The 22,575-nt window shown below is 39.3% G+C and overlaps 1 protein-coding gene across 1 annotated transcript in view; it reads left to right on the top strand.

Moving 5' to 3' along the window:
- The window catches only part of dis3l (DIS3 like exosome 3'-5' exoribonuclease), a 64,404-nt gene extending 41,916 nt beyond the window's left edge, over nucleotides 1-22,488 (top strand). The window contains exons 9-17 of the mRNA XM_059953075.1: nucleotides 1,495-1,656; nucleotides 3,922-4,169; nucleotides 5,388-5,480; nucleotides 5,804-6,337; nucleotides 8,795-8,949; nucleotides 16,023-16,201; nucleotides 17,306-17,451; nucleotides 19,917-20,091; nucleotides 21,869-22,488. Coding sequence (XP_059809058.1) covers nucleotides 1,495-1,656; nucleotides 3,922-4,169; nucleotides 5,388-5,480; nucleotides 5,804-6,337; nucleotides 8,795-8,949; nucleotides 16,023-16,201; nucleotides 17,306-17,451; nucleotides 19,917-20,091; nucleotides 21,869-22,171 — 1,995 coding nt within the window. The 3' untranslated portion in view covers nucleotides 22,172-22,488. The remainder of the gene's footprint in view (nucleotides 1-1,494; nucleotides 1,657-3,921; nucleotides 4,170-5,387; nucleotides 5,481-5,803; nucleotides 6,338-8,794; nucleotides 8,950-16,022; nucleotides 16,202-17,305; nucleotides 17,452-19,916; nucleotides 20,092-21,868) is intronic.
- Nucleotides 22,489-22,575: the final 87 nt, after the last annotated feature.

The following is a 22,575-nucleotide window of genomic DNA, read 5'->3' as shown; positions in this document are numbered from 1 at the left end:
TCCTGCACATCGGCTTGGAGGAATTTTAGGCCATTCCTCCTTACAAAACTGCTTCAACTCTGGGATGTTAGTGAGCTTCCTAGCATGAAGTGCTTGCTTCAGCTCCTCGGAACATTTCTCTCCGATTAAGGTCAGGACGTTGACCCGTCCCTTCCAGAACATGAAATTTCTTCTGCTTTGACCATTCTTTGGTAGACTGACTTGTGGGTTTAGAGCCGTTGTCTTGCTGCATGACCCACTTTCTCTTGACCTTCATTTTATGGATGGATACCCTGACATTTTTCTGTTGAATTTGCTGGTACAGCTGAGAATTCATAGCTCCATCAATGATGGCAAGCCGTCCTGGTCCCGAGGCAGCACAGCAGGCCTGAACCATGACACTGCTACCACCATTTTTCATAGATGGAATGAAGTTCTTACACTGGAATGCAGTGCTTGCTTTTCACCAAACAACGCTTCTCATCTAAGCCAATAAGTTCTACTTTGGACTCATCCGTCTTAAAACATTCTTCCAATAGCCTTCTGGCTTATCCACATGGTTATTTAGCAAGCTTTAGATGGGCGACAATAGTCTTCTTGGAAAGTTGTGACTTTCTCCTTGCAATCCTGCCATGCACACTATTGTTCAGTGTTTGCCGAATGGTAGGCTCATGAACACTGAGATTAGCCAATGCAAGAGAGGGCTGTAGCTCCTTAGATGTTGCCCTGGGGTTCTTTATGACCTCCTGGAATATTACACGCCTTGCTCTTTGAGTGAGTTTTGTTGGTCGACCATTCCTGGGGAGAGTAACAACTGTGTTGAATTTCCACCATCTGCCTGACTGATTGGTGGAGCCTAAATGCTTTGGAAATGGTTTTGTATCCTTTTCCAGTCTGGTCAGCATCAATAACTTTTTTTTTGAGGTCCTCAGAAATCTTCTTTGATCAAGGCATAACAATTTCCAAAGCCCCACATGGTGAAGATCAGCTGGTGAGGACCCACGTTTATGTTCTTTAAATAGGACAGGGTCTCCCACACTCACACCTCAGTGTCATCCCATTGATTGAAACAACTGACTCTAATTTCCTCTTCAAATGAACTGATATAATCCTAGAGGTTCACATACTTTTTCCAACAAATACACGTAACATTGGATCGTTTCTCTCAATAAATAAATGAGCATGTATAATGTTTTTATGTGTTATTTAATTGGGTTCTCTTTATCTAGTTTTATGATGTGTGAAGATCTGATCACATTTTGGGTCATATTTATGCAGATGTAGAGAAAATTCTAAAGGGTTTACAAACTTTTTAACAACACTGTATATCAAATTCAAGTATTAAAATTGTATAGTCTCTGGATTTGGAAGTGTTGAATCAAACACATGACTAAAAGGAAAAAAAGCACATATGAACTGTGGTAAAAAGATTTGTTGCACTCTTTAAGTCATAATCTTTCATGCTGTAATGGGTTCATACAGAGAACTTCATTTTTAAATTTTCCCATCACACAGAATTTTCGAATTATTGTCCGCATTGATTCCTGGGATTCCACATCTCTTTATCCCAATGGGCATTTTGTGAAGGTTCTTGGAAGAGCTGGTGATTTAGAGACAGAAATTGCAGCTATTCTTGTGGAAAATGGTGTTTCTGTTAGCCCTTTTACTGAAGCCCAGGTAAATCCCAGTCTGTATTACAAATAATGCAAGAGGCGTGATTCCTTGACTTGTGTTGCTAATTGTTGAATGGTACTTGGTGTGATTTAACCCATTTCAAAATCGCATTTCAAGGGAAATTATTGATGACAAAAATATGCTGTTTGTATTAATGCATGCGTATATCTGTGCTTAAGGAGCTCATCAATATCTTTATGTTAGAAATATTTGTGTGATAAAGCTTTGTGTAACAGCTTGGTTCATTGTGGAGCTTTGTATCAGAGTCACAAAGTTTAAGCCTTAATGAGTGAAATGTAGGTTAATTTTTCAGTTTATTCTGGGAGAGTGAAGATCTATCAGAGATTCCATCTTCAACCAAGGTTCTGTCTTTGTGAGGACACTAGCTTGGTATAACTTGCATTGCTGTGGGAGTTCCCAGTAAAATTATTATCAAAGTACATATATGCCACCTGAGTTTCATTTTCTTTTGCACAGTAAATATATGAAAAATAATAGAATCAATGAAATACCAATGTGCAAAAGATAACAAGCTGTATATACAAAAAGATAAAAAAACAAAATAATAATAACAAATAAGCAATGAATATCGAGAAAATGAGATGAAGAGTTTGAAAGCGAGTCCATAGGTTATGGGAACAGTTCAGTGTTGGTTTGAGTGAAGTTATCCCCTCTATTTGAAGGGAAGTTATTCCTTGGATGGCCACTATTTGAATAAACTACATAATGGTGACTATACTTAGAACATAAAACAATACAGCACTGGAGCAAATGCCAAATTAAAACTCCCATTTATCTGCACATGATGTACGTTCCTCTGTTTTCTGCTCATTTATGTTGCTTCTAAGTGTTTCTAAAATGGCAAGGTCACATATCTGCTTCTGTCACCATCCCAGCAGAATGTTCCAGGCACTTGACATTCCCTGTGTAAAACAAAACCTTATCCTGCCCATCTCATTTAAACTTTCTCCCTCTCACAAAGCTACATTCTGCAGTTTTTATCATGGAAAAGAGATTCTGACTAAATACAGGGCCAATGTGCACGAAGGGACAGAGCCAGCTTTACTTCCTGAGGAGGCTCCGGTCATTCAACGTCTGCAGTATTACACTGCAGATGTTCTACGGCTCAGTGGTGGTGGCATTCTACGCTGTAGTCTGCTGGGACAGCAGGGTGAGAGCAGAAGATCAGTAAGCTTGTCAGGAAGGCTGGTTCTGTTCTGGGCTGTGTCTGAGAGGAGAATACTGCAGAAGCTACAGAGCACTATGGACAATCCCTCTCACCCCTCCATGACATCCTGGACAACAGAGGAGCACCTTTAGTACAGGTCTGATTCCACCTAGGTGCAGCTGTGAATGTCGCAGGAGATCCTCTCTCCCTGTGGCTATAAGACTCTACAGTTCTTCCTCCTTAAGTATATAGTTTCTTTGCACTATTACTTTTTAATGAACATTTTTATTCTGCTTTGTACCTCATTGCTGACATTTTGTATTTTAAAGTATATATTTCTGATTGAGCAACCTTGAACAATAATTTCCTTCAGGATAAATAAAGTTTTATCTTATACCCCTTACATATGCCTTTCATAACTGTATAAACCTATACCATCTCCGCTCAGCAACTGATTTCCAAAGAAAACGATCCAGTTTTGTCCAACTCCTCCTTATGGCTAATACACTCTCGTCTAGGCATCATCCTTCCTGTAATATGGACAGAAGGTGGCATGTTAGTGTGTAGAACAACATGGTGACGTGGCACTTAATCTAGCGTTTTACACACCATCTACAAGATCAGGGTTCAATTCCTACTCTTCTCTATAAGGAGTCTGTATGTTTGCTTGTGACTGCAAGGATTTCCTCCAGGTGTTCCAGTCTCCTCCCACATTCTAAAGAAATACAGGCTAGAATAAGTAAGTTGTGGGCATGCTATGCTGGTGCCCAAAGCCTGGTGACACTTGTGGGCTGTTCCCAGTACATGGCTGGCTGGTGGCGTAGTGGCATCAGTGCTGGACTCCGGAGTGAATGTTCCTGAGTTCGAATCCAGCTGGCTCCCTAGCACGCTTTCCATCCGTGCTGGGTTGAAGGTTAAAAAAAAACTGGAGAATGCTACAGAAATACCACATGATGAGCAATCACCAAAAAGCTCGGTGCAAAAAGCTTGTCATGACAGCACCCCAGTGACTCCACCAGGAGTTAAGGGCATTCTTTTTCTTTCTTCTTAATTTCAACAGAAAAGATATTCAGAGATATTTGTTTTCTTCAATTCTTCAGCTGCGGGAAATGCCCGTGAACACTCTGGAGAATCCCTGGAAAATCGATGCCGAGGAGAATGCCAGACGTGTGGACTTAAGAAATACTCATCTCGTCTTCAGCATTGACCCCAAAGGCTGTGAAGATGTAGATGATGCACTGTCTGTCCGCAGATTAGCAAATCAAAACTTGGAGCTGGGCGTTCATATTGCAGATGTTACTCACTTTGTGAAATTAAATTCACATACAGATCTGGAGGCTAGATCAAGGTATTGTGAAATAAAAAAATCTGGTAACAGAAACTCAAATGATTGAAGGTGGGAAAAACTAGGAGGAATAATTTTTGTTCAAAATGCTACTTTGACTGTTTGTCCCACTCTCTTCAGGGAGGAGGCTATGTAGCATCCACACCGAGACCACTAGACTCAAAAACAGTTATTTGCCCCGAGCCGTCGGGCTGATCCACACTTCTTCTCACTGACCCACCCCCTACATACACATCACCTAGCATCACTTAATGTACATACAATCAGTCTGTGTATATTAGTTTCTTGTATATTGTGTTTTATAGAATTGCCTTTATATTTATTGTGGGGTTTTTTGTTATTGTGTTCTTAATGCTTTTTGTGTTTTTTTTAATCCTGCATTGGTTCTGGAGTAACAATCATTTTATTCTCATAAATAATCTTGTAGAAAATAAACAATCTTGAATCTTGTAGGAAAAGCTTATTTACTAATAGGAAAAGTCTTTGTAATTAATATAAAATAATCTTTGGCAGATATAATTGATGAGAAACGAACCATTCAAACTGGAATGGCCCACAGAGGAAGCAGCAGGGGCTATGAGGGTAGACTAACCTGTTATCAGTTGGGCCTCTGATGCCTGAACATGCCAGGCTGCAGATTCAGAAATAGTTTTTGCAAAGCAAATTCAGAATCAGGTTTATCATCACTGTTGTGAAATCCACCCCCCGGCTTCTCAATTCAACCTACTTAACCCCCCCCCCTACCTTCCCCCTCACTGGTCTCACCTACCACCTGCGAACTTGTATTCCTCCCCCTACCTCCAGCTTCTTATTCTGGCTTCTGTTCCCGTCCTTCCCAGTCCTGATGAAGGGTGTTGCCTGTTTATTCTCCTCTATAGATGCTATCTGATCTGCTGAGTTCCTTCGACATGCTGTGTGTGATGAAATTTGTTGTTTTGTGGCAGCGGTACAGTGCAATGCATAAAAAAATAAAGGTACAACAAGGAACTTTAAAAAAGAAATAAGTGGTGCAAAAAGAGAGCAAGTTAGTGAGGTAGTGTACGTGGGTTCATGGACCATTCGGAAATCTAATGGAATTCACTGAATATCATAGTGAAAGTCTAATTGGCATCTGTTGTTAGATCCCAATGTTGGGTAGGGTAATTATAATGTATTTTTTCCAGCAATGCTAATATAATTTTCAACTGTATACTTAATATTGATACAAACTATTTTTTTCAGGGCAACGACTTTCTACCTAGCGGATCGACGCTATGACATGTTACCTGCCATCCTAAGTGCTGAATTATGTTCATTACTTGGGGGTGCTGACAGGTATGTTGCAGCTGTATCCGGTGCCAAGAGAATGATGTACACATATTGAGTATGGGAGCTGGGATGTTATGTTGAACCTTTATAAAATTTTGGTGAAACCAAGTTTGGAGTATTGTGTGCAATTCTAATCATTTATCAATAGGAAATGTATTGATAAAATTGAAAGAGTACAGAGAAAATTTACAAGGGTGTTGCCAGGATTTGAGAACTTAAGTAAAAGGGAAAGGTTAATGATTAAATAATAGATAAATATATTACATTATGTAGTTCTAGTTGATCTTTCAAAATGAAAATTAATTTTCCATGTTCATTGTATCTTTAAGGTATGCAGTCAGTGTGTTATGGGAATTAGACAAAAACAATTATGAAGTCCTTAAAGTGTGGTTTGGTCGAACCATAATAAAGTCAACGTACAAGATGTTCTATGAAGCTGCTCAGGCCTTGTTGGATGGAGATCTCAGTGTTGTGGATGATATCCCCGAGCTCGAAGGGCTTGAGGAGAAAGAAAGATACCAGAAGTTGAATGAGTTGATATGGGCAATAGAGAAACTGACTGAAATAGCTCGTTGTATGCGGGCAAAGCGTTCTCTTGAAGGCGGCCTGGAGCTTGAGGGAGTTGAGTTGCGAGTGCAGTTGGATGAAGAGAAGAATATCAAGGACCTGGTGCCAAAGCAGCCCCTGGAGGTGCATGAGACTGTAGCGGAGTGCATGATTCTGGCAAATCACTGGGTAGCAAAGAAAATTACCGAGAACTTCCCTCTCCAAGCCTTGCTACGTCGCCATCCTCCACCACGGCAGGAGTCATTCACTGTACTGGTCGAATGTGCAAAAGCAAAGGGATTCAACATAGATACACGGTAATGTGTGGATAAAAAATACTTGTTTGCATATTTTCATTAACAGTGATGGATAAAAGCTTTTGGTTTTTTTTTAGCCTAGAATAAGCACTCATGATCTGAGACAATGATTGGCCCATTAAGTAGTTAGTTTTTAATTTCTCCTCCTCTATCTGTTCTGGGTTTTTTTTTAAAGAATATAAAGTCTGCCCCTTTAAGTAATTGGTATTCTATTAACATCAATTCAGTTAGTACATACAGTAAGTTAGAGGTGACCTCCACCCAAGAATTGAGCACATACTCAAGGTGAATCTTGCATTGTCACAGGTTCTTCACTTGAGACCTTAAGGATCTGTCCCTTTGTCTTGTGTTTAGGAAGCCACTTAAAATTGTCTAACACTAATTAAAGTTCATGTTTAATTCCTGATGAAGTATGTGCCACATTTGTGTAGGTAACTTATACTGCAGCTGAATATTTTTGTTTGCAAGGTGCCGTTCCCCTACATTTACAAATGAACAAATACACATTGGAGAGAATGAGATAATGGGCATCGTTTTTATTGGGAGATAACATTTCCATGAATACAGTATTGGTTAATAATGAACTTTCTGTTATCGTGTCCTTGGGGGTGGCACAATTCAAAGTTCAAGTGCATGGTAGCAGAATGGCTAGCACAACGCTTTACAGTCCAAATGTCTGTAAGGAGTTTGTGCATTCTTCCCGTGCGTAATTTCCTCCAGGTTTTCCAGTTTGTTTCCACCTTCAAAGACATACTGGTTGGTAGGTCACTGTTAATTGTCCAGTCATTAGGCTCTGAACAAATTGGGGGATTGCTGGGGGTCACGGCTCAAAGGGCTGGAAGGGCCTATCCCACACGGTATCTCTATAGGTAAATAAATCTGTTATTAAAATGTATACAGGTCACCATACGTTACCCAGAGATTATTTTCTTGTGGGCATTCAGAGTAGACATAAAGAAGTACAATAGAATCAATGAAAAACTGAAGATGGACAAACAACCACTGTGCAAATACAAAATAAATTAATTAATATAGTTGTGGGCCACGAACCTCTTGGTATGGGACCTAAGACTCCTGTACCTCCTTCCTGATGGCAAGAATGAGAAGAGAGTGTAGCCTGGATGGTGGGGGTCCTTGACGAAGGAATAGCTTAGCAGGAAATGCAATTGCTGCACAGTGCCAGTGAGTGCTGATTAGGGTTTATTCCTGCTATAATCTGTAAGGAGTTTGTACATTCTCCCCATATCTGTGTGGGTTTCCTCCGGGTGCTCCGGCTTCCTCCCACATTCCAAAGACATAAGGGTAAGTTGTGGGCATGCTACGTTGGTGCTGGAAGCATGGTGATACTTGCGGGCTGCCCCCAGCACATTGTTAATAACCTTTCTCACTACGTTTTGAATGTACAGATGGCAAATAAATCTAATCTAATCTTAATAGGTCACACTACAATTAGAATGATTTTGCATTTGAGCTAAGATCGTGCTTGAGGCTCTATGGTACATGTTTCTGTGAATCCACCCACCTTGTATGTTCATGTCGTCCAGTTCATTCCAGTTGTGCCACCTACAAAGTGCACTGTACTGACTCACTTTCACTGACTTTATTTCCCAAACTATGTACTACCAAGAAGGGCAAAAGAGAACAGCACTTCCTGCAGGTTGTCCTCGTATTTGAACACCATTCTGACCAGGAAATACCTACTGTTACATCATTGTCACTGGCTTTGAACCCTGAATTGCTGTATTCAGTAGCACCAAGAATACCTTCATTAGAGGGACTGCAATGCTCACCATCTCTCTGAGGGCAATTGACGGTTGACAATAATTCCTAGCCTTGCCTGCAGCAGCTGTAGTCTAAAAAAATTAATAAATAACCAAGATGAGGAACTGCTGCATGTGTGTTCTTGCAGAAATGTGGTTCCAGGACAACATTCCATACATCATTCAATCTCCAGGCCTTGCCACTGTGCTAATATTATTTTTGTGACTGTATGTCCTATTGTAACTATATATGGTGTAAGTGACTGTAGTGTGCACTGTGCTTTGCACCTTGGCCCTGCGGGAATAATGTTTTGTTTAACTGTATACATCTATATATGGTTGAATGACAATTCATCCTGAACTACAGAACTGATTTAATCATTGATCTTTAGTTGTGTTTGAGAAGTAGAAAATCCTGGGCATATTTTACAGAAGTGTTATTACTGACAAAATCCTGAATGATGCTTTTGGCTATAAGGTTTCCCCATTAATAACTGGATGACAACAAACTTTAAATTTATATTAAGAAATATTGTTGACTGGAAGAGGAATAAACCACAGGACTGGCAATCAGTAGAGAGTTAAATTGGAGTAGGGTTTCTTCTGATCTCTATCTTTCTTACTCCTCTGTGAATCCACAAATGTTTCAATAGAAATACATATTCTGATATTAAAAATGTATGTTGACTGTTTTTAGCTCCAACAAGGCTCTGGCAGATTCACTGGACATGGCTGAAGATCCAGATGACCCTCTGGTGAATAAACTCCTGCGATCTATGGCCACACAGGCAATGTCCAATGCTCTTTATTTTTCCACAGGCTCCTGTTCCGAAGATCTCTTTTATCATTACGGTAAATTACATACATGTTTTCGTTATTTATTTTGTAAGATTATGGAGTGGATAAGTCAATATACATAAAGGTGATTGACTTTTGAAGGTTGAATTTGATAGAATACAGGTTAAATTGTAGGATTCTTAGCATTGTGGAGAAACAGAGATTTCTTGGGGTCGAAGTCAATTGATTTCTCAAAGTTACAACACAAGTTGATAGGGTTGTTAGGAAGGCATATAATGTGTTGGCCTAGCATTAGTTAAGGGATTGAATTCAAGAGCTGCAAGGTAATGTTGTAGCTCTATAAAATCTGCTTAGTCAACACTTGGAATATTGTGTTCTGGTTGCCTTATTTATAGGAAGGATGTGGAAGCTTTTAAGAGGGTGCAGAGGAGATCTAGCAGGACGCTGTCTGGATTAGAGGGCATGTCTTGTGAGGATAGGTTGAGTGAGCTCGGGCTTTTCTCTTTGGAGCCAAGGAGGATGAGAGGTGACTTGATAGAGGTGTACAAAATGATAGGAGACATAGGTTGAGTGGACAGCCAGACACTTTTTCCTTGGGAGAAAATTGTACTGATGCCTCCCGTGCATTTCTTTTCTAATATTCCCATATCATTGAACACATGCTAATCTTTCTTATAATTGGTTAATTTTATATCCTTTAAACAATACCCTTAAAATATCTTTTCAAATTTATTTTCAGAATATTTCTTCCTTGTGAAAGGTCTATTTCAACAGTTGATAAATGCATTGGCAGTGAATTAAGATTGTTGTTTTTTCTCACAGGACACCCACACATCCAATGCTGCACTTGTTCTGTTAGGTCTCAGCATTCTGCAGTGATCAGACTTTGTTAGTCAATGCCTGTGCCTCACACTGCATTGCAGATGCTTGGCAAGTTGTCTAACAGGTTTTGCATTCTAACTGGTCAGAATCATGATTTCATAAATAGAATAGTTTGTATATTTACTACCAATACACAACGAATAAAAATAAATCTCCTGCTTAAACAGCTATTTTGAAAAATGAAGTTTCTAAATGACTATCCTTTTAATAGAGTTTTTAATTTGATTAATTCACAGCATAGTACAGGGTTGTAACATAGTAAAACATACCAAAATACTTGGCCCTTGAACAATTAATAAGTTCAAGCTAGTGTCTAGGTAGACCATAAGACATAGGAGCAGAATTAGGCCATTCAGCCCATTGTATCTGCTCCATCATTCCATTATGGCTGATTTATTTTCACTCTTCATAGGGCAATGGTAACAGTAAACCAAGTCTGGCTAATGTTCTCTTTGTATGACTGGTAATGTTCACCATGTTCTTACTGGCATACACAGTAATATTAACCTAACAGTTCATTGGATAACAAAAAGATTGGCTTTATTTATCACATGTACATTGAAATAAGCAGTGATAGGTGTCATGAGCCTTAATCATAAAGAATGGACACTTGGGTGAGGCATTAGCTCAGCAGTGCCTGTAGATTGTCCCTAGTTGACAGCTAGTGCTTTCACAAAATAACGCAGGAGCAAAATATTTCCCAATAAAAAATCCATATGTTTAGTACATTACAACAGTGGATGTTCTTATTGACTCCGAAGAATTTTATAAAAATCCCGAGCTTATGAAGGGAGATAGATATACACAGAGAAAGAGCAACGCGCATACAAATGCTGGAAGCATTAATAAAGGGAAGAGGACAGTCGATATTTCGGGCTGATACCCTTCATCAAGACTCCTTCCAGCATTTTGTGTGTGTTGCTTTAGATTTCCAGCCATCTGCAGAATCTCTTCTGTGTGTGTGTATACACACACAAGTCTTTTGTTTTAAAATCTAGGAGTTTTCCACTTTTATATCAACTTCCCCTCTTATTGAGGGAAATACCTTTTTTATGTCAATTTTAAATTTCACTGAAACTGCAGGGAAGGACAGTGGCTTCCATGTTACTGGATTTATGTTAATTTCAACATCTTCAAATCTGCTCTCTTTACATTCCCTTGTGCACTTACTGGCTTTTCATTCAATGCGGTTACTATTTTCTCATCTTTTTAAGGCCAAGTACTTTGCAGACACATTCCTGGCTTGCAGATGGAGACTATAGTTTTGAATCTTTCTGATGAACTGTACAATGGTGGTTGGAGATAGTTGTGGCATATTCGAACATAAAACCATTGAACAGAATTAGGTTATTTGGTCTATTGAACTTGCCTCGCCATTCCATCGTGGCTGATTTATTATCCCCCCACAGTCTCATTCTCCTGCCTTTTCCCCATAGCCTTTGACACCCTGACTAAACAAGAACATCAACCTCTGCTTTAATTATACCCAATTACCTGGCATCCGCAGCTGCCTGTGGTGATAAGCTCCATAGATTCATCACACTGTCTAACAAAATTCCCTCTCAGCTCTGTTTTAAAGGGACACCTTTGCATTTTGGGTTTGTGCCCTCTGGTCCTAGAATCCACCACTGTAGGAAACATCTTCTCCACCTCCACTCTATCTCAGCCTTTCAATATTCAATAGATTTCAGTGACATTCCCCTTCATTCTTCTAAACTCCAGCAAGTACAGGCCCAGAGCCATCGAACACTTCTCCAGGAAATAGAAAAGGCATATCAAAAGGGCAATGTTATCATAGTCATGGGAGATTTTAGCATGCAGGTGGATAAGGAAAATCAGGTTGGTAATGGATCCCAAGAGAATGAATTTGATGAATGCCTACTACATGGCTTTTTAGAGCAGTTTGTCGTTGAGCCTACTGGGGGATTGGCTGTTATGTAATGAACCGGAGGCATTTTGCAGCTTAAGGTAAAGGAACTCTTAAGAGGCAGTGATCACAATATGTCAATCAACTTGGAATTTGATATGGAGAAAGTAAAGTCTGGCATAGCAGTATTTTAATGGAATAAAGGAAATTACAGTGGTATGAGAGAGGAGTTGGCCAAAGTAAATTGGAAGGATGCTGGCGCGATGACCTGGAGCAGCAAAGGCATGCGTTTAGGGGAAAATGAGGAAGGTGCAGGATAGATGTATTCCGAAAACAAAGAAATACTCAAATGACAAAATAGTACATTTGGCCCTCCTTATCCGCGAATTCTGCATGTGTGAATTCAATCAACCATGAATCGCGAAAATCTGGAAGTGTTCTTCCAGCACTTGTTGTTCGAGCATGTACAGACTTTTTTTCATGTCATTATTCCCTGAACAATGCAGTATAACAATTAGTTTACATAGCATTTACATTGTATTAGGTATTATAAGTAATCTAGAGATGATTTAAAGTATACGGGAGGATGTGCGTATCAGGATTAAAAAAAATCGAAGTTCTCTTACTAAGTAAGTCGGAACAGGTACACCCACTATTATTTAGCGTCAGTTAGTCAAACGTTTGTCTTCGTATATATTATATATTTTACCTTTCTGTGCATATAAAACATTTAAGAACATATGTTTCAGTGCCGGATTCGGGAAGTTCCCGAGTTTGATCTAGTGACAGATCACTATCGATTGTGCCAGGTTGATGTGGAGGATCAAAAACCCAAAACCCAATAATTAAACCCCACTGCATTGCTTAGTAATAATTGTAGCTTTCATCAGGGCACAGCCGTTCTCACTTTATCCTTTAAAATTGTTCCGATCATTGACCGCCTGTAGCCTAACGCTTTTCCAATGATGTTTCACCTCTTTCCAATCACTTTATTATTTCCACTTTATTTTCAATCGTTATCGTGATTATTTTTGTGAACAGAAACACTGCGGATTCAGATCTCTACTGATGGGTCCTAATGTCCACTGCACTGAGACAGGTTAAATAAGGTCTTGGGTTCCGCTGGGTCCTAAGGTCCACCGCATTGCGACAGGTTGAATAAGGGACTTGAGCACCCACGAATTTTGGTATCCACGAGGGGTCCCGGAACCAATCCCTTGCGGATAAGGACGGTTGACTGTACAATTGTCGCTGACAAGGGAAGTCAAAGCTAATGTAAAAGCAAAAGAGAGGACATACAACAAAGCAAGAATTAGCAGGAAGATAGAGGATTGGGAAGCTTTTAATAACTAAAGCAACTAAAAGAATCATTAGGGAAAAGATGAAATATGAAAGCAAGCCAGCGAACAATTATCAAGGTGGATAGAAAAAAGCTTTTTCAAGTATATAAAGAATAAAAGAGAGATGAGAGTGGATATAGGACCGCTAGAAAATGAGGCTGGAGAAATAATAGTGAGGGTTAAGGAGATGGCAGATGAACTAAATGCGTATTTTACATCAGTCTTCACTGTGGAAGACACTAGCAGTGTTCCAGATGTTGAAGGGTGTTAGGGAAGAGAAGCGAGTGCAGTTACTATTATGAGGGAGATGATGCTCAAAAAGCTGAAAGACCTAAGGGTAGGTAAGTCACCCAGACCAGATGAACTGCACCCTAGAGTTCTGAAAGAGGGAGTGGTAGAGATTGTGGAGACATTAGTAATGATCTTTCAAGAATCATTGAACTCTGGTATGGAAATTATAGATCAGTTAGCCTGACCTCAGTGGTTAGGAAGATGCTGGAGTCAATTGTTAAGAATGAGGTTATGGTGACACAGGACACGATAGGACAAAGTCAGCATGGTTTCCTTAAAGGAAAATCTTGCCTGATGAACCTGCTGGAATTCTTTGAGGAAATCACAAGTAGGATAGATCAAGGGGGTGCAGTAGATGTTGTATATTTGGACTTTGTATAGAAGGTCTTTGGCAAGGTACCACACATGAGGCTGCTTACCAAGTTAAGATCCCATGGTATTCCAGGAAAGTATCTTGCCACATTTGTAAATGATACAAAGATTGGTAGAGAGGCAGATAGTATTAAGGAAACAGGACAGCTGCAGAAGGACTTAGATTAGGAGAATGAGCAAGAGAGCGGCAAATGAAATACAATGTTGGAAAATGCATGGTCAAGCACTTTGGTAGAAGAAGTAAATAAGCAGACTATTTTCTAAATGAAGAAAATCCAAAAATCTGAGATACAAAGGGACTTGGGAATCCTCATGTAGAACACCCTAAAGGTTAACTTGCAGGTTGAGTCGGTGGTGAGGAAACCAAATGTAATGTTAACATTCATTTCAAGAGGTCTAGAATATAGGAGCAGGGATGTGATGCCAAGGATTTATAAGGCACTGGTGAGGCCTCACCTTGAGTATTGTGAACAGTTTTGGGCCCCTTTACTAAGAAAGGTTGTGCTGATATTGGAGAGAGTTCAGAGGAGGTTCACAAGGATGATTCCAGGAATGAAAGGGTAATCATACGAGAAATGTTTGATGGCTCTGGGCCTATATCCACTGGAATTTAGAAAGATGAGGGGGATCCCATTGAAACCTTTGAAATATTGTAAGTCCTAGACACAGTAGATGTGAAAAGGATGTTTCCTATGTTGGGGAGTCTAGGACAAGAGGCAAACCCTCAGGATAGAGGAACGTCCATTTAAAACAGGTGCGGAGAAATTTCTTTAGCCAGAGGGTGGTGAATTTGTTACCACAGGTGGCTGAGGTGGCCAGACTGTTGGGTGTATTTAAGGCAGAACTTGATAGGTTCTTGATTGGCCATGGCATCAAAGGTTACAGGGAGTAGGCTGAGAAGGGGAAAAAAGGATCAGATATGATAGAATGGCGGAGCAGACTCAATGGGCCAGATGGCCTAATTCTGCTCCTATGTCTCAGGTCATATGTTAACTCTTTAATTCCTAGAATCATTCTCATGAACCTCCTCTGGACCCTCTCTAATGCCAGCACATCCTTTCTTAGATATGGAGTCCAAAACTGTTCACAGTACTCAAGATGAAGCCTCACCAGTGCCTTATAAAGCCTCAAATTGTAGGCATCATTTGTATATAAACTACATGGAAGCAGGGAATGGGTTTATCCCTGAATTTATTTTGTAAAAGGACCTTACCCAACAATTTTAACTCCCAGCCATGATGGGATCTGAACTTTGGCCTAGAAGTTGAAAAGTGACCTTTGACCCATTTCACTCATTGAGTCTCTGTTGGATCTTAACATGTTTGCTGCATTGCTTGTTCCAGTGGATTACAGGAAAGCTTGTTAATGTAAGACAAAATTTCCTGTGGGCAGACTCGGTCCTGCAGCTAATGCACATTTAGATTATGGTTTTGTGAAAGTAATAAGATCTAATAAGCTGGTTATTCCGATAATTTTTTCCCATTATGATTTCATTTTCATTGTTGCCAAATAAGGGCAAAATATGTTCCCAGACCTTTTTACTTGCCAGAGTTGCTGAGGTACTGAGTGGACATTTTATCAGATACAACTGTACACTTGCTCACTAGAGCAAAATCACCCAACCATATGGCAGCAACTCAGTATATAAAAGCATGTGGACATGACATGATGTTCAGTTGTATCGTTCTGGTTTCTTCCTCTTTCTTTCCAGTCCTGCTGAAGGGTCTCGACCTGAAATGTCAACTGGTTATTCTTTTCTATAGATATTGCCTGACCTGCTGAGTTCCTTCAGCATTTTGTATGTGTTGGACTGGATTTCCAGCATCTGCAGAATCCCTTATGTTGTGAGGTTCATTTGGTGTTCAGACTAAACACCAGAATGGAGAAGAAATTTGATCTGATTGACTTTGACCATGAAATGACTATTGGTGCCAGACAGGGTGGTTTGAGTATCTCAGAAACTGCTGATCTCCTGGGATTTTCACACACAACAATCCGTAGAGTTTACAGGGAATGGTGTGAAAAACAAAAATCCATCCAGTGAGAGGCAGATTTGTTCGAGGGAAACTTCTTGTTAGGAGAGAATGATCAGACTGGTTCAAGCTGACAGGATGGTGACAGTAACTCAGACAACCACATGTTACAACAGTGGCGTGCAGAAGAGTATCTCTGAATGCACGACATGTCATACCTTGCAGTGGATGGGCACAGCGGCAGAACAGCACAAGCATTCAGAATTACACTCAGTGGCCACTTTATTGGGTGCATTGGTAGTCTCCATTATGCAAGAGTTGGCAAAATCCTGAGATCAGATTATTTATGAATCTCAACAGATACCTAGAGCTTGTTACTGTGTTTTTTCCTTTAAATCACAGGCCTTGCTCTGGACAAGTATACACATTTCACTTCACCAATCAGAAGGTATGCAGACATAGTGGTGCACAGGCTGTTGCTGGCAGCTTTAATGAAGGATAAGAAATTGGAGCCTGAAGATCCACTGTTCAGCCAGAAGTATTTGAATGAATTATGTCATCATATCAACAACAAGAATAGAGTGAGTAGAGAAATAATTTGGTAAGCTTTTCATGCTTAAATCACGTTATTATGCAAGTATCGGTCACAATTTGGAAGGAGGATGTCTTACCAAGTGACAAAGCAACAGCAGCAAAACAAGCCCCATTCCTCCCTCCCACCCCCTCACCCACATATATACACAGTCTAACCCCAGAACAGGGTATCTTCAGCCTCCAATAGACTCGTGGATTTGGAGGCATTGGGCCTTCATCTTTCCCAACAGACTTGCAGAAATTAGCAGAGTTAGCTACTAAAGGAAATCAAGGTATCACCAGGAGAGAAAACTTACTATGAGCAAGAGTAGAAGTTATGTTCTAGCAAAATTAATGTAACCTGAGAACAGTTTTATTAAAGTATCTTTCATCTCATTTGGAAGAGCAGAACACACGTTTCAGTGGTAAATGTAGATATCGAGCTTTGCTGGAGAAATTATATCTCTTCAATATATTTCCCATTCAATATATTACCTCTTCACTTTCACTTATTATATGCACAGCAGTATAGTTGACGTTGTTGCATTGCCCAGAAAGTTCTTGTGCTCACTAGATCTTCCAGGGAAGGGACTGAGCAGAAAACTGTTACAAGGAAGACTGTAAAAGGACTATATCTGCACCTCTCACTCCCCAGCCATCTGTTCAAGACCTGACAGCAGATTACTTGCTTAGTTTTTAAATAGGAGAAATGGAATGGAGAATGTGGCTTCCACATGGAAATGGGTTGTTTGAAATGTGTCAGTTTGAGCATCACAAATGCATTATCCTTGCCGGAAAAAAACTGCCTGTGGTTAGCAGTTAATAACTCTGATTCTTCTCTGGTACATGGTATTTTCTGTTATGTTGCTTTTGAAATTACTATGCCAAATCATGGTGTTTTTAATTAATCTGTAAGTGAAGCTAGACTACCTCTTTTTTATGGACTGGCAGTACTTTGTGTGAAAACCATTCTCTACTGTGAGCCTGTCAGTGATGATTTGGCTTCAGAGGCAGTTCACAAAGTCCGAGAAATCAATGTCTTGTGCAAGTTCCGCTTGTAGAATACCATGCTGCGGCCTGATTAAATTGATTCTCTTCCCATTATTTCTTAGGCTGCTCAGCGTGTGCAGAAACAATCTGTTGAGTTATTTCAGTGCATGTACTTTAAGGATAAAGATCCCACTTGTGATGAACGTTGCATAGCAGATGGTATCATATATTCAATACGTGCAAATGGTGTGCTGATATTTGTGCCAAAGTAAGTGCCTGAGTATCTTTATGATTTAACAATTGATATATTAAAGTAATTCTTACCTTTACTGAACTAATATTTCTCAAATATTTGCCTATAAATTGCTCAGAGTGCATAGACAAACTTAGATTGTGCACAGAACAATTTTTGTAAGCCTGTGAAAATCAATACAGATTGCAGATGCTGGAAATCCAGAACAAAAACAGAAAATACAAAGTTAATGCAACCTGAGCAAATCTGGCAGTGTAAGGATGGATTAACAGTCAATGTGTCAGATCAGTGGCATTTCTGTACAAACATTGGCTGCTTCTCTTTCCTGCTCAGAACTTTAAGCATTTTCTGTTCTTGTTTCTAAGCCTCATACTAATTTCTTTGCCCAGTTTCATATTTAGGAAATATGAGGTTATATTGGGTTCCAAGAAGTATTGATGAAAGGGGCATGCAAAGCTTTATTTAGTATCTTTACATTTGGAGTATTGTGTTCAATTCTGATCATCTCATTATAGGAACAATGTGGAAGCTTTAGAGAGGGTGCGGAGATTTACTGGAATGCTGCTTGGATTAAAGGACATGTCTCATGAGAATATGTTGAGTGAGCTAAGGCTTTTCTCTTTTAGAGTATAGGAGGATGAGAGATCGCTTCATAGAGATGTACAAGATGATAAGAAGCATAGATAGACAGCCAGAGACTTTTTCCCAGGGTGCATTTGGTAAATACAAGGGGACATAATTTTAAGGTAATTGCAGGAAAGTATAGGAGAGTATCAAAGGTAGTTTTTTTTTTACAGAGTGGTGGGTGCATGGAACACCTAACAGATAAATTAGGGACATTTAAGATACTCGCTTAAGATAGGTACATGGTTGAAAGAAAAATTAAGGGCTATGTGGGAGGGGAGGGTTCCATTGATATCAGAGTAAGTTAAAAGGTCAGTACAACATCGTGGGCCAAAGGGCCTATACTGTTCTACGTGCATTGCACTTTACAATAACTTGATGTTATTTAGCTTTGTTTTATAAGTAAGTGAACAACCAGTTTCTTGATTTTGTTTTGAAAATACTTATTACTTTTGTTTTCATCAACTGATACACACAGAGTATAGCTTAGTACTAAGACAAACATCCATGTCAGTTAAATTCTGCAACCAAGCTGAAACTACAGTTTGATTCAAAGCTTGAATTATACCCTTGGATTATCCACCTGTAATGTTGATGAAATCTTTCTCTACAATTACACATTTTAACTCACATTTCCAGCACCTAGACTGAGATTTGTGTGTGGGAGGAGGGGTGAGTAAAGGCTCATTTTACCATTGTTTTGTTGCCTGTGTTCTGCTGAACATGGCACTGGAACGTGTGACAACACTTGTGGGCTGCCCCCAGCACATCTTTGGAGTGTGTTGGTTGTCATAGCAAACATTACATTTTACTATGTTTCAACCTACATGTGATAAGTGAATCTGAATTAAGCATTTGCCCAAATTAAAAGATTTGTAGGTTCAAGTTCTATCATAGAGTTAAGCAAAAAGCATCTAGGGCAGCACAATATTAACACTGTATCACAACAGTGTCAGAGAAGATATTGCATCGAAGCCTTACATGCTTTTGTGGGTGGATAGAGAACACGCCTCAGCATTTCAAAGGTTATCTGGAGGATCTCTTGTTGCTTTTGCTGAAATCTATTTCTGAACCAGTGCACTTAGTTAGTCTGTCATAAAGTTATAAAGCATTACTGCACAGCAAGTCCTTCAGCCCATCTAATCAGTGCTTTACTGTTATTCTGCCTAGTTCCATTGACCCTCCATAATCCTCCCATCTGTGTCCTTATCCAAACTTAAGTGTTAAAATTGAACCTGCGTCCACTATGTCTGCCAGCAGCTTGTTTCACATTGCCTGTTTCCCCTCAGGTTCCTCTTAATTATTTCATCTTTCACTCTTAACCCATGACATGATCTCTAGTTCAGTCTCACCCAACCTCAGTGGTAAAAGCCTGCTTGCACGTACCCTATCTCTACATATCTCTACACCCTATCTCTATCATTTTGCATATTTCTTATCAAATCTCCTCTCACTCTCCTCCCACGCTCTATGACATTCAAGTAATTCTCATAGTGCCATTTTGGAACTAAGTTTATTTAAATTGGTGAAGTATTTCCTGATACTGGTGAAACTAAGAGCATTATTTGGCATCTGGAATTGGATGACCTTCAGTGGGAGGTTGATTCAACGTCGGTAATTTAGCTAATGGACAAAAGTAATATGAGTTTTTCTTCTGTGAACTCATCAGGACTCTGATGCAGAGATCTGGCACTCTCCAAGAGTTTTTTTTACAAATCATTTGCAAGCTGGCAGTAATTTGATTATTTCCCTATAGCACATTATTTTATATCAGTTTTTGTAGTTTTGAATTTAAACTAAATCTACTGATGCAAGTAAATTAATAGAAAAATAACATTGAGCTCTTGATAAACTAGGTATGGGATAAAAGCACCAGCATACCTAAAGAAGAAAGAGGGACATGTGATCACAACAGAGCCAGATGGATCATGTGAATGGAAACCTGGCTCCCTCAGACGTCTTAGAGACAGAATTATCTCCACTACAGCCGATGGGAGATCCATTACCTTCTCTCTCTTTGAGCACATCACAGTAAGTAGACAAATTATATATTTGTTTTGGAAGTTCCAAAAGTAAAAGTAAATGTTAAAAGATATGAAACAGCAGATTTAAAAACACAATGCCCAGCTAGAGTGACTACTTTGTAAATTACTCTACAAAGTCTTCAGTTGCCTATCATGTTAGTTTTTCATCTGTCTGTGCCCTTCTGAACAGTTCCAACAAAATCCAGCATTGGCTGAGGTACACCTCATACGTCATCTTCCATTTTGATAACTAACAACCTCCAAGACTTGAAATTCAACAACTTCAGCTAATTTGCTTTCTCTGCTGATAAACATAAGAGATTCATCCTGATGAATTGTCTCAGCCCTAAATGTCAGCTCTTTATTCTACCTGACTTTCTGAGTTCCTCCAGCATTTTGTGCATATTGCTCTGGGCAATTCTACAAGGGCATCCATTGTAATGTTAACTCCACACACAATGCCTGATCTGCTGGGTTCAGTGACAGCTCTGACCTGCATTTCAGTTTAATATGCTCCTTTTTTGTTTTCTCTTTAAAATTCCTAATTGAATTGTTGGATAGACACTGCCAAATTGGGCATCCCAAGCCTCACCCCCATCAGATTCCCTTTATTCTATCCATTCCTCCCTACCCTCAGCAAAATAAACTTTTTCTTTCCAGTTCCAAGGCTGTTCAACCTGAAACATTAAATATTTCCTTATTCACAGATGCTCAATGTTTACAGCATTTTTCATTTTTTTCTTGAGATTTACAGCATCTGCAGTTTTTTGATTTAAGAAAAGTCTAGTCTTTAAGCTTAGAACTTAAAACGTGAGGTTATATGCTTAAAGCAACAATCGTCAAGCTAATGAAAAGAGGAAAATCAATGTCATGGCTATTAAAATAATTTAGAATAAAGACAGGTGTCCTTTGGTTTATGAATAGATTGCATCCCAGAAAATGTTTTGCTAAGCAAAAGTTCAAATTGTAAAGGTGATTCCCTTTGGTTTGAATGCTGGGTCACTTGTGCTCCAGTGTCCAATGAAAATTTTATTAACAATTAAATCTGAAAAAGATTCTATCTACCCTTTCTGCCTCTCATAAGTTCTTTTTATTAGCTTGATGCTTTAAACATTCACCCAATTTTCAAATTCAGAGTTTTAAATGAAATTTTTGATCAGTTTGGGAATCAAGGGTTATGGGAAAGTGGATGTGAAGCAAGTTGGATAAACTATGATCTTAATGAAGTGCCAGACAAGTTTGGACTAAATGGCCTGATATTCTTATTCCTTACAACTTACAAACTGCAGCTTTTCAAGGTTCTTATTTGTTCTCTCCCTCAGTTCATTCCCGTCAGATCCAGTCATGAATACTGTGTTTCTAACTCCAACCTCACCTTCCAGTGAGTGCTGATTCTTTAGCCTTGTGCTCACTTGGTTACACCTATCACCTCCCCCTTCCCCCATTATTTTATACTGGTTTCTGCTCCTTCCTTTCCAGTCCTGATGATGGGTCTCGACTCAAAATGCCAAATTTAATCCCCTCCATAGATGCCGCCTGACGTGAGATCCTCCAATATAGTATTTTTATACAATCACTATTAAACATACTGTAGTTAAGAGGTCTAACATGGTCATCTGTATTTCTTATTGAAGGGATCTTACTTGTGTTTTAACATTGAGATGCTCTGTTCATGTGCCCATTTTTGCTGCAACCGAATTGAAGAATTTAATGTAACACCCTAGTCAGCAAGACTTTCTGATTTATAAACTGTTTAATTTTTGTAAACCTTTCTGCTCACACAGGTAAGAATCTCTGAATTTTCATCCCGTTCCCATCCTGACAGCATCAAACTGGACATTATCAGTAACCGACCTTGTAAACTGTCCAGCACAGAACCCATGCCCGAAACCTCTCACACGACAAAAACAGACTTGGTTCGGGATGTAATCAGATCTGCAGAAGAGGCTCAGCTTGTTCAAGAGCATGCAAGAAGAACAGTCATCAGGGATGAAGATAAGAAATATTGTCAAACCCAGGGAAACAGCCTCTACTCATTGCTGGAAGAAATCAAGGAAATGGCTCTTTTAGATCTTAGTGTTGAATAAGTGCCCTAGTCGAGACTTTGGGTTCATTTTAAATTTCTTAATCAAAACCAGTAAAAGAAATAGATTTTTACAAATGAAAAGAGCAACGGTCTAGTTTTTAAGCTTATGGTTACACTGGAAGTAAGTGGCAGGTTCCAGCTACTTCAACCAACTTGTTTGATGTGGTATCTGAATGCAATGCAAGAGATGTAGAGATTTGTTCTGAACAAGATGTATATAGCTCCAAGTTTTATTCAATGTATTTGACACAAAGGTTTACCATTCCTTTCTAGTCTCCCTACTAGGATTAGAAAAAAAATAAACTAATATACTAAGTACCCATTTTGTCTTTAGTACTTACAACTAGTTTGGTGTTTTTTTAAAAACTTGTATACACAGCACACATTAAAGTTTGAATCATGTTC

This window comes from Hypanus sabinus, chromosome 28, assembly GCF_030144855.1.
Source record: "Hypanus sabinus isolate sHypSab1 chromosome 28, sHypSab1.hap1, whole genome shotgun sequence".
Lineage (NCBI taxonomy): Eukaryota > Metazoa > Chordata > Chondrichthyes > Myliobatiformes > Dasyatidae > Hypanus > Hypanus sabinus.
The sequence above is the reverse complement of the archived record's forward strand: the minus strand, read 5'-3'. Positions and strand labels throughout refer to the sequence as shown.